We start from the raw sequence: 11,743 nt of genomic DNA on the forward strand, positions 1-11,743 counted from the left end.
ATGGCAGGTCATTGGGCGCATATCAAATCAAAATCACGTGGCATTCGTTAACGTAATAATATGTGCGCCTATTGATGAGGGAAATTAAAAGAGGTCAACCGTTTTGATAAACAAGAGCCTCCAGATGCGAAGCTCCTTACTGTAACTGCGGCTTAGTTAGAATTGAAGAAATGATGAAGAATTGCATTTGATATCATGATCGATAGTCTCGCCAATGATGGCCATGCTTTTTTATTAAACCGCTTGAAAGTGGATCTTGCTATTCATACATAAGGCAAGCACACAGTCACACCGAAGATTGACCATTTCAAAGCGACACGATGTAAGTACAATGTATAAGAATGAAAAACTTTCTATAAAGTCAAGTCGCGCCTGAGCCACGACCATGAATGTCGACCATGTAACTAAGGCAGACATTAAAAGCATTCGCCACATGATCTGCATAGCCACACACGGAAGCATATCCCCTGCACCGCCACATATCGGCGCAAATGCCAGGATTCGCAAATAAAGACTGGGGAATGACGTTGCGGGCGCCCAAATGTACTAATTTCAACCCTACCGAGTCGTGTCTTCCTCCTTTGTCTTTGCTCTCCTTTACTCTCTTTCGTCCTTTGAAACAAACTCCAGCGCGTAACCAAACCGGTACCGCCGTGTCGAAACTAATAGTTTCAGAGTGGAGTCTATTTTTGGACCCCTTGGAAGATTATATCTTGCTCCATCCTAGGCTTTCTACGATACCTGCTACACCACACCCAACTCAGCTGAAGAGCGCAAGGACTAACCATCAATATGTCGAACGCGCTTTTTTCTCTGATAAGCAAGCGCGTGCTTGCGGAATCTGCGCAAAATCGCTTTGGAATGGAGGTGAGTGGGCGCTACTGTTTGTTGTGAGGTACTTGGTGCTAATCCAGGCATCTGGTTCGTGTTTCTAGGATCCCTATTTTGAAGAAGTACCTGCTTCTCGACTAGGTCGAGCCGTAGGCAAGAAGAAGCAAAAGCGCCGCAAGGCTATTCCGCCAGGATTGTCTGAACACGATGCCGACGTCCTTACCAAGGTTAAGCGTCGAGCATATCGACTTGACTACTCCCTGTTCAACTTATGTGGTATCCGATTCGGCTGGGGTAGTGTGATTGGGCTTGTTCCATTGTGAGTTCACCACACATTCATTGATTCTAACTATTCGATCTAACCGTTTTTGATATAGTGTCGGTGACGCTGGCGACGCTGCACTGGCTATGATGGTGGTGAGAACATGTGAAGGAATTGAAGGGGGGATTGCCGTCGCGGTTGCGATATATGATGCTTGTGAATGTGATCATTGACTTTGTCATTGGTCTCGTGCCATTTATCGGTGATATCGCGGATGCGGTGTATAAGTGCAACACAAGAAATGCCGTGCTCCTCGAGAAGCATTTGCGTGACAAGGGCGCCAAGGCTCTCTCCAGGCAAAACAGTTCAACCAGGAGGAGCGAACGGCGGGTTCAGGAAGTGGATCACAGTCTCCCAGACGAGTATGACAAGCAGGAAAGTGGTGTGGTGGGTGACTCTCCACCGACATACCAGGAGCATGGCTCTGGTAGAAATATGGCAGAGGCCAGCACCCACCCAACAAGACCTCCACCTGCGAAGCAAACTCGGTCTAACCGGACCGTCGCTAAATGGTTTGGTGGAGCGAGCCGTCCACAGGAGGACCCAGAACGTGGGGCATGAACGGAGAAATCTAAATCATGATTTCAATGCCATCTTTTGTGATCGAGGATCTTCCAAATTGTAAACAATCTGCTCCCTTTCCTTCTGCCCGCGTTACTTTCGATGCGCTGTTGATAATACACATCTCCATAATTTAATTATGAAATAATTTCAGGACGAGACCTCATACATCCGTAGCAAAATTGAGATCCCTTTCCTGCGAACTGGCTGGCGACTGTCAAACCAGTTTCATTGCCCTTGACATTCTCGATCATGCCTCCGCACAGCGAGCATAGAGCACTATCATTTCCCGACGTAGTCTCGAGTTTGTGTGCAGTTCTTGATACGTTGGCCATGACACCAGGATATTTTTCGCCTTGCGTAGTCACATAACGCAGCATCAACTCATCAATAGATAAGTTCTTGGTGAGGATATTGTCCGATAGTGGTGCATCAGGAATGACTACCGCGGAAATCTCCGGGCAGACACTTCCGTACTGAGATAGTTCGGGCTTGGAAATATCTCGGCATGGGAAATCAAACTTTATACCCCATGGTGACATTCCATCCGATACTTGCCAGGTAAGAGAGGCACCTCGGCCTTTGGCAGCACCCGCAAGTGTCTTCGCCGCGAGGCTAGTGTCTGTATTCCCCCACAGGATAGACTCACACATCGCGTGTTTCGCATAGCCGACGACAAGTCTGGTAAACAAAACAGTGTCCAGGTCTGACTTGGATGTGGCAGTCGAGACAGTGCTCCGGAAAGCAGCCAGCCGCTCCTCATTTGACTGAGAAGCATTATCAGTGAACTGGGGCCCCGCATATTCGGCCATAATATCCGTCATATCGGGGACATATTCAAAGATGCTGTGGAGAGGTATCCGAGTCACAGAGTAGGTGGGGAAAGCCTCTCGGACGGCATCGACGTGCGTATCGTATGACACGCTTGTAGGCAACTCGGTAGATGGCTCAACGACGAGTATATGAAGGGCGTATGATGTTCTGCCGGATTTCGCAAGTTGGCGCTTCAAGCCTGTGTCCAGTATATGTAGAAGAGCGGAGGAAGAAACACCGAGAGAAAGCGGGAGCAGTAATTGGGGCTGCGCGGGTTTCGTGGGCTTCACATTCTTTTGTGGTCTGGGTCTATAATGGTCCATGCGCCGCCAAACTTTGTATGCCAAAAAGCGCTGGTAACAAGGACTTTATAAGTGTTAGCAAATTGAAGGTGGGGTCTTAGTCGCAAATTAAAGATCACATACCCACAGAATGACCTATTCCTTGTAGTTAAAATGGCGTCTGTCTCATTGCACTCCATACAAGGAGGATTCGTCTCTTTAGCCGGCATTTTGAAGCGTGATTAGACAAAATTGGAGGCGAAATTAGATATCTTGGAAGTAAATGTCGATCGTGAACAAAAAGAAAAAAGTGGCGGTGCGGGCTTAGCTAATCTCCACGCGCGGTTTCCCCGGTCGAGAAGGCCACGCAGTGAGCTCGACGATTCCGGTTGCGCAAGCTGTGCTACATTCACATCTAAAACCAAACGACTGACATCTTCAATTTCTTGCATCCCATCTACCTTGGATGCGGTGTAGTTTTGGTTAGCACCTTGAACAAATCCTGGAGCCTCTCCTGCTTTCTGCTGCCTGATCGCGATGAAGAGCTGGCTCCGGACACTGGGCCTGACGGCCCTGTTGGCAGGCTCAGCACTTGCCAATGATGTCGAACTGGTAAACTCCTTTGAACCTGATCCCTTTGACGAACAATTCAGGCTAACATATTGATGCTGTTTTCCTGCAGAAATCCGATGAAGCGCACCGACAACGTTGCTCAGGGATGTACAGCCGCAAGGCTTGGGGAGGAAATGTCGACCCCTTCATCTTAGTCAAGTTCTCCAAGTCAGCCGCAACACAGGGTGATCCACTAGCCAGCTTGGTTATCTTCGAATGGCAGGACGAGGAATTGATTGGCCAGTACCAGACCGCTGAGGGAAATCATGAGAATGAGCTCAAGGAAACTATCTGCGACCAGAACAATGTCGATCTCAAACTTTGCACGGCAGACCAGATCGGTTCTTTCCTTTTGACTGCTAACGCGAGTGATGTCTCTTCGAACCCCATTGTCTCCACCGCTGTCCACTTGAACGATCCGGATGCAATTAAGTACACCGTACGGAAGACCGGCTTCTACTGCGTCAGCACATATGCATACTCGGACGAACCCTACACAGCAGTGGTGACCTTCCGCAACTCATATGGCGAACTTCCCGCTGCGCAAATTGCGAAGCTTCCGTTTTACGGTGCTTTGACGATTGTGTACGCCGTCGTCGGCGTTTTCTGGGCCTTCCTCTATGTTCAAAACCGCCACGACATTCTACCCGTTCAGAACTATATCACAGCCATTGTGGTATTCTTGATCGTCGAACAGTTGATGACCTGGGGTTTCTATAATTTCCAAAACATCCACGGATTAAATGCCGGAGCTAAGGCATTGATGATTATTGTTGCGGTTCTCAACGCTGGCCGAAATGCCTTCTCGTTCTTCCTCTTGCTCATCGTTTGCATGGGCTACGGTGTTGTGAAGCCTTCTCTCGGTCGCACGATGATCTATGTTCGCATTCTGGCAATTGCACACTTCGTCTTCGCGGTCATCTACTCGGTGGCCAGTCTTTCCATTACACCCGACAGCGCTGGACCCCTGGTGCTCCTGATCGTTCTTCCTCTTGCTGGAACCTTGACTGCCTTCTATGTCTGGACTTTGAACAGTCTCAATGCCACCATGAAGGATCTCATTGACCGCAAGCAGAAGACTAAGGCGCTGATGTACAAGAAACTCTGGTGGTGTATCCTTACCAGTATCATTGTTATTTTCGGTTTCTTTTTCATCAACTCTTTCGCCTTTGCTGGCCGCAGCGATGCCGACTTTGTTCCTCAGCACTGGAAGGCGCGGTGGTTTGTGTTGGATGGCTGGCTCAACCTGGTCTACTTGTTTGACATCTGCTTCGTGGCCTACCTGTGGCGACCCACAGCCAACAACCGGCGCTTCGCCATGAGTGACGAGGTAAGAATTCTTTTTCCCTTCAATATAATAATACCGAACTTTGTATACTTACAATATGTACAGCTTGCTCAAGATGACGATGGCTTTGAGATCCGATCCTTCGGCAGTGGGCTCGATGAGGAGGATCCTTTGGATGCTCCTCCCGAGTACCCTGGCAGCTCTACCGCCGAGGGTCGCCGTGATCTCTCCCCCGTGCCGCCCAAGCCTGTCTCCTCTGCGCAGCGCGCATCTCTCGATGAAGAGACCATCTTCGCGGTGGGTGACGAGGACAAGTGGTCTGATGATGACGAGTCCCCTCGCAACTCAGGCGAGCACCAAAGACTCACCCACTAGATCTTAGTTGTACGATGCGAAGCTTCCCGTTGCCTTTGGTCTGCAACTCCACACTCTCGGCTAGGAAGTTCAGGAGTTCCTACACTTGGGTCCAACCGACCTGCAGTATCGCTCCATGGTCACAAGCATGTCACGGCGTTGGCTTTATTTTCATTTCTCTCAAATTAGTAGCGGGTATTTAGTTCCCCTGGCTTGTATTTGGAACCCAAAGTATATGTTGAATACCTTGTTGCACTAGTAGCGGATCAGCTAGGCTGTAATCACACCTCTGTTGAAACCAGTAGCTGATCGCGATTCGTGAAATAATGCGTTACTTACAGACTTAGCAACGAAATTAATGGAAGCTCGTCGCAGCTTGACTTTCTGAGTCATTTAGAGCCTCACCAAAGCGGGTCCACCGAGCTCACAAGGCTAAAAACATGACACTTGATCACTAGTAGCCTCCACCTGTTTTGTTTTCCCAATTAGCAGCATAAGTCTATGCAATTGACCTTCCTGGTCCCTGTCGCACAATCCTCAATTGGCCTCGCCCTGCAAATCCGATAAGATAGAGCCAATCCCACCAGGACCCGCACTATCAATCCCCTCCGCGGGGAAAAACTTCGAGTCTAAAGCGCCTTCCTGAAACCTCTGCCAACCGCGATTGGAGGTAACTTAAGCTCGGAGTTCCTCATATAATACACAAATATATATTCAATCAATATTCATATCCTGCTGTACCCACGAATTAAGGTCTACACAAGACTGTGTACCTCCTTGGAATCCGCAACAATGACGCAGGACCCCGGGTCCTCGAACCCTCCCGACGAACCTACAAAAGCTTCCGCCATGGCCTCCGCAGAGCTGCACAAACAATGCATGGATCTCCTCAACGACCTGGACTCCTTCCAGGCGCTCTTGAAAGCGACACTCCGCAACCCACAGCTCGTCGAGGTACGACAGTTCCGCTCAAACGTGAGCGCCGAGATGAAGATGCTTCTAAAGCTGGAAGAGCGGATTAAAAGCCAGGTTGCAAAGTCCAAAAAGAATGCGGAAGAGAGCTGCGACAATGAGCTTCAGGGTGGAGAACAAAGTCAGCTGTCCGTTGGTGAATGCCAGTCGGGTGTAGATCCTGACGTGGAGATGCGGCTGATGCATGCGCTGCGGTCATCAAATCTGCCGTTCTACCAGGCTGTGTGGGGCATTGTGTTGAGTTCTTGTGAAGGACTGCTTGCAATGGGGAAACGGTTTTACTGGGATGGGGAGACGAAGGCACCTTGGAAGAAGGGTGTGAATGAGAAGCAGGCCAATAAAGATAAACGCAAGAGTATTTTTGTCGATATCGTGGCGGGCGATGGGACGGAATGGGTGAAGGTGTCGACTATCTCGGAGAGCAGGCTACTCTTTGAAATGGCGAAGAAAGGATGGGAAGCGGACAGTGAGGATGAGTTTTCGGGATCAGGGAGCGAGGGCCCAGCGCGGCGAACTGTGCTACGCAACTTTGATGGGGAGGATCCAGGACAGGACGACGATGATGATGACCTAGAGCTGATCAAATTGGCTCGAGATCTGAGGAAAGCGGCCGATGCTACGCGGGTGAGGTATAGGCATCCCCGACTACGGATTGTTCTGCCCAAGATTGAAGAAGGCAATGTTCCTGAGATTGATGATATTCTGGCTGAGATGCGGAGTTATGGTATTCAGGTTGAATGTCAGGACAGTCTGTCAGCTAAGATAGGCAGTACAGACCTTACTCGACTTCTGCCTCAGCCATTCAAGCATTTCACTTCCATTCTGAATGTCGATTGCACTCTTCTGTTGGCAATGGTGTCGGATTTGTCTCACATCAAGAACCTTCCCATCTTGCCCAGTTTCCACAGGGCTATCGTTCGGCAGATAGAGGTTGACAAAGAGATGCCCTTGCTCCCCAGCGAGCTCTGGCCAGCCATGGGCTCTCGCGAACTGGTTTGCACCAGTGAGGCAGGTACACGAATGCGCGAAATTGTGAATCTACTAGGGACCGATACAGAAAAAGCTCGCATGAGGATCGTCATGGGAGACCCTTCTGAGGATGGTGGGAGCGAGTCACTTATCAAACAATTCCAGGCCTTGTCTGACCATCATGTGCCCAATCACTGGAAGCTCCCCGTAAGGGTGATAGACGCGCAGCCAGTGATCGACGCCGGCTTAGCCGAGGGGAAGCTACCTCGTGTGGCCGATGAAGTTGCAGAAGGCTTGTCGGATATAAATTATAGTGTTTTCATGTATGGGTGGGTTACAGGCACGACAACCATCACCAGCAATCGCACAATCGATAAACAGATCGAAACTACCATCGAAAAGAACCGAGACAACGACGAGGGCCTCGAGGGCCCCCTGGTCTGGGTATGTGATACAGCGAGAAGCTTAGTAGGAAAAGACAGGGACCGCAAAGACTAAACATTCATTGTCAATGTGGTTAACTCATGCTAAATAAACAATCATGCTCTGATAGAAGTTGGTCACAGAGTACATAGTGTCGAACAAAACTCCGTAAAGTGGGTATCTGGATATTGCGTCGTAATCAAACAAACATAAGCCCGGCCTCGTAGAGTTGAAGACCGAACGCCCTGGAATCAATGGCTTACTTCTCCGATGGCTTCGGCAGCTCATCTGGAAGCCAGAAAACAGTCTCTTTATCGGCACTGGCGATCATGTTGTACTTTGGATTGTACTCAACAACGGTTGTCCGGTTTCGATGGGGAAGCTTGGCCACGGGAGAAAGCAGGTTGTTGGCCTCGGGCTTCTGCTGCAAATCCCACACGAGCATGTCTTGTCCCTCACCATTGCCACCAATCACATATCGGCCATCAGGCGTGAAGCATGCATCACCCTGGCCGCGGGGTTTGCCTGTCGTGGACACCGGGGCAGCACGGCCAGTCGCGCCACTCTTCCCAGTAAGGAAAGCCTTGACAGAGCCGTCAAATGCATCCAGAATAAAGTGCCCGTGATAATCCGTTCCAACCATCAAATATTTTCCGTCGTTAGAGAACTCCAGCCGGGTCCAGGCACGTCCACGAGTGGTTGGTGTGTACATTTCCTCATAGGGAGCCAAGTCAAAGGTTGCGAAGGGTGCTTTGTCATAGTTGCGGAAATCGTAGAGAAGGACAGACGATGTAGACTGCGAAGCGATGGCAAGGACCGATGCAGAAGGGTCAAATGCCACCAAGTATGGGGTCGCTAGCTTCAACTTGCCCTGCGGGTTTCGAGATTGCAGGTCCCAAACTGCAACTGTATCATCTTTGCCTGAAGAAACGAAATGATCTCCCGAGGGTGCTAGTGCCAGACTAGTCACTGTATCTGTATGGCCAATAAAATAGCGGACATAACCTTCGTTATGCACATCCAGCAAACGGATGTTGTGGTCGACTTTGGTACTCGCATGAAGAAGCGATCGTTGGTGGTGGGTGAAACGCGCGAGGTGGACGCCATATTTCTTGCTTGGAACCGTTTTTTTGAGCTTGCCCTCTTTGATATCAAAGATTTGAATTGCATCATCGTCTCCAGCTGCAACAAGGAATTCACCTTGGTCGTCAAAGTCTAGAGAAGTCACATGGGTCGAGGCATCAGGCTTGGAACCTCTGAAGGACTAAATAGAAACAATAAATGAGCATGGTTTTTCGAAAACACGAGTAAGAATTGCACATTTCACCTTGATAGGACGGTAGGTACGAATGATCTCTGGCAGAGTCTGAGTTGGCAGCTCTTGTGCAATCGGCTGTGCAGGTTGAGTTGGGGTCTGCGCCTGGGAGTCGGCCATGTTGAATGTTAGGTGAAGAGGTAGAGTAGGCAATGAGAATTATGGAGATGAGGATCAAGAAAGGAACTTGCTCATAGTTCAATGGAAGGTGGGGTTTCCAGTTTATATAGGAAAGCTCCCCACGCGCTTTCTTTGTCTTGTTGCGCCTTCCTTTTTCTGCCAATCATCTCCCGTCACGTGATACATGGGCGATCTGTCACTCTCACCGCCTAATAGCTTCACGTGATTCATTGGTGGCAGGACCTCCTGCGATCGGAGCTCGCCCAGCAGCATTGGCCAATCATCATCGAGTAATTTCGAGGCCTTCTTCCCCAGTCCATGAGTAACCGCAGGTAAGCTTTAGGTGCCTTTCAGCCCTGATCGCCCATCTCATCCCTCGAACACCTACTTTGGTCTTTTGTATGCTTATAGATTGGCGTTCTTGTCTTTGGCTCTTCTAGAAAAGAGCTGTAGGCTGGAAATTTGATTTCTATATCAACGGTGACCCCTTTTTGGTGCTTTTGATTGCCACTCCGATTGCGGTGCAGTCACCGAGTCTACCGACCAATCTATCCGTGCGCGCCGCGGCAACTTCCAACATCAAGCACGATGTCGACAACTACTGGGTATGTTACTTATAAGCTCTCAAAGGGTAGAAATACCTTGCGCTAACCCTTGTATCTCTATATAGAGCGTTCCTTGCCGGAGGTATCGCAGCTTGCGGTGCGGTTACCGTTACCCATAGTTTCGAGACCGTGAAGATTCGGCTACAGCTACAGGGTGAATTACAGGCCAAAAATGAGGCTGTCAAGCAATACAAGGGTCCTTTGCATGGTGTGAAGGTCATTCTTCAGAATGAGGGTCCTCGAGGTCTTTTCCGCGGAATTGGATCTGCCGTAAGTGCGCCATTGGATGACAGACAAGATTGGCATATGTCAACAGGAACTAATCCCCTTGGGCTGCTTAGTACATCTACCAAGTCTTGCTAAATGGCTGCCGTCTGGGTTTCTATGAACCAATTCGCTCCAACGTCACATCCGCCATCTACAACGATGCTAACGTTCAGTCTCTCGGCGCCAATGTCTTCGCCGGTGCAGCTTCTGGTGTCATCGGTGCTGCCGCTGGCTCTCCTTTCTTCCTTGTGAAAACCCGTCTCCAATCATTCTCTCCATTCCTTCCCGTTGGTACTCAGCACAACTATAAGAACTCGTTTGACGGCTTGAGCAAGATCTACAAGGGCGAGGGTATCAAGGGTATCTACCGTGGTGTTGGCGCCGCCATGATCCGAACGAGTTTCGGCAGTGCTGTTCAGCTCCCGACCTACTTCTTCGCTAAGCGTCGTTTAACCCGACACCTGGGTATGCAAGAGGGTCCCGCTTTGCATTTAGCTAGCAGTGCTGCTTCCGGCTTCGTAGTGTGCTGTTTTATGCACCCTCCTGGTAAGCCTATGAAGTCTATGAGAAAAACAAAATTCCTAAAAGCTAATACGAATCATAGATACTATCATGGCGCGCATGTACAACCAGACTGGAAACCTCTACGGAGGCGTATTTGACTGTCTTCTGAAGACAGTTCGCAAAGAGGGTGTCCTTGCTATCTACAAGGGCTTCTTTGCTCACCTTGCCCGCATTTTGCCCCACACAGTAAGGCTACTCCGCTTTGGCTGAGGAGATGTCACCTGCTAATTATACCTCTAGATCATCACCCTCAGCTTAGCTGAGCAGACTAATAAGCTGATGCGCCGTGTCGAGGATCGGGTCCTGCCTGATTATCTTCGTGGTAAGATCTAGACATCTGGTTAAAACATGTATCTAACTTTGTCATTTTTTCATTTCTGTTTATGTTGAATTGTGCCAGGTTGCATCGGAAAGCGGCATGGGATTTTGCGTGATACCGGATTGAAATAGATCGGGCGTTAATTGGGGACATTTGATTCCCTGCTTTAGATGTTCTGTACATATTGGACAGATCGAAGAAGTTTAGAAGAGATTTCGTCATTGGCAGAAAAATTGAGATGGAATGATCCAGAGAAACCGCAGTTATGGAAGTCCCCGAAGCAGACACTGTTAGAGAAAGGGCCTAACTAATAACGACGACACGTGATATGCTAGCCGGAGGCTTTAACTCTACAGTCTGGTTCTTGGCTTCCCGTAATCGGTGAGATCTAGAGCATCCGACTCATGCCATAAGCCTGTCTGGCAGACGAATAACTGATGACTGCAAAATTATTTGATCCGGTCATCTATGTTTCACAGACTATATACTTCTCATGCATTCACCCTGGGGATATCCTTGATAGCCTGCAAGCTTTCCCCGCATTTCAAATTAAGCTAGATTTTAGCTCACATGTTGACAGATATCAACTGGCGAAGATTTCACGTACATGTTAGAGATCTAAATGACTGCAAGCTTGATGCAGGTTCCCCTAAGCCTTCTACCGTATTCAGAGAGATAATTCATGGTGCGTCATGAGCCACTCACTATTCTATTCGCGTCGCGAGCACGGGCCAACTCAATCGACGCGTAAATTGCAAGAAACTGCAAACAGCTTCAAACTCTTTCAGCGTGACTAAGTTTAGATATCTCTCGCTTTCTACGCGTCCTGTGACGATGTAATGACAAATGCAGCTCTTTAACCTCAGGGATAGCATTGCGAACAAAGCCACTATAGGATTTGTAACGACTGAGTAATTGCCACTGCCAAGGGTGATCAAACATCCTGCCTCCACATCTGGTATCCGGGAAATAGCACCCTGTTCCTGAGATTGGCATCGCCGTCAAACACCAACAATGTGCCAGGAAACGTCCGTAGTGGGTCTCACATTCGAGGGCGTCGGGGTTGCCTGAGCACCAAACCTGGCCAGTGGAGACATGAAGGGATGCCACCATCGGATATAGCATCT

At 49.2% G+C, this 11,743-nt stretch overlaps 6 protein-coding genes across 6 annotated transcripts; 4 read left to right on the plus strand and 2 right to left on the minus strand.

The window, feature by feature from the left end:
• Positions 1-792: 792 nt before the first annotated feature.
• On the plus strand, positions 793-1,714 carry N7484_009443 (DUF4112 domain-containing protein; the record flags this gene model as incomplete). Its single annotated transcript, XM_057119830.1, has 4 exons — positions 793-867; positions 936-1,150; positions 1,209-1,213; positions 1,254-1,714. 4 exons carry the CDS (start codon positions 793-795, stop codon positions 1,712-1,714), a joined length of 756 nt encoding a protein of 251 aa, XP_056969385.1.
• Positions 1,715-1,851: 137 nt separating this feature from the next.
• Positions 1,852-3,038, minus strand: N7484_009444 (uncharacterized protein; the record flags this gene model as incomplete). The annotated part of the gene is made up of 2 exons (XM_057119831.1): positions 1,852-2,893; positions 2,953-3,038. The coding sequence occupies 2 exons, from the start codon at positions 3,036-3,038 to the stop codon at positions 1,852-1,854; spliced, it is 1,128 nt and encodes a 375-aa protein (XP_056969386.1).
• Positions 3,039-3,345: 307 nt separating this feature from the next.
• N7484_009445 (uncharacterized protein) lies at positions 3,346-5,083 on the plus strand (the record flags this gene model as incomplete). Its single annotated transcript, XM_057119832.1, has 3 exons — positions 3,346-3,420; positions 3,491-4,750; positions 4,814-5,083. 3 exons carry the CDS (start codon positions 3,346-3,348, stop codon positions 5,081-5,083), a joined length of 1,605 nt encoding a protein of 534 aa, XP_056969387.1.
• Positions 5,084-5,854: 771 nt separating this feature from the next.
• Positions 5,855-7,501, plus strand: N7484_009446 (uncharacterized protein; the record flags this gene model as incomplete). Its single annotated transcript, XM_057119833.1, has 1 exon — positions 5,855-7,501. The coding sequence occupies one exon, from the start codon at positions 5,855-5,857 to the stop codon at positions 7,499-7,501; it is 1,647 nt and encodes a 548-aa protein (XP_056969388.1).
• Positions 7,502-7,685: 184 nt separating this feature from the next.
• N7484_009447 (WD-repeat containing protein SWD2) lies at positions 7,686-8,861 on the minus strand (the record flags this gene model as incomplete). The annotated part of the gene is made up of 2 exons (XM_057119834.1): positions 7,686-8,690; positions 8,754-8,861. 2 exons carry the CDS (start codon positions 8,859-8,861, stop codon positions 7,686-7,688), a joined length of 1,113 nt encoding a protein of 370 aa, XP_056969389.1.
• Positions 8,862-9,449: 588 nt separating this feature from the next.
• On the plus strand, positions 9,450-10,630 carry N7484_009448 (putative mitochondrial oxaloacetate transporter (Oac); the record flags this gene model as incomplete). Its single annotated transcript, XM_057119835.1, has 5 exons — positions 9,450-9,466; positions 9,532-9,736; positions 9,808-10,279; positions 10,338-10,483; positions 10,538-10,630. 5 exons carry the CDS (start codon positions 9,450-9,452, stop codon positions 10,628-10,630), a joined length of 933 nt encoding a protein of 310 aa, XP_056969390.1.
• Positions 10,631-11,743: the final 1,113 nt, after the last annotated feature.

Source organism: Penicillium longicatenatum (assembly GCF_028827895.1).
Source record: "Penicillium longicatenatum strain IBT 33135 chromosome Unknown contig_6_segment0_segment0, whole genome shotgun sequence".
Taxonomy (NCBI): Eukaryota; Fungi; Ascomycota; class Eurotiomycetes; order Eurotiales; family Aspergillaceae; genus Penicillium; species Penicillium longicatenatum.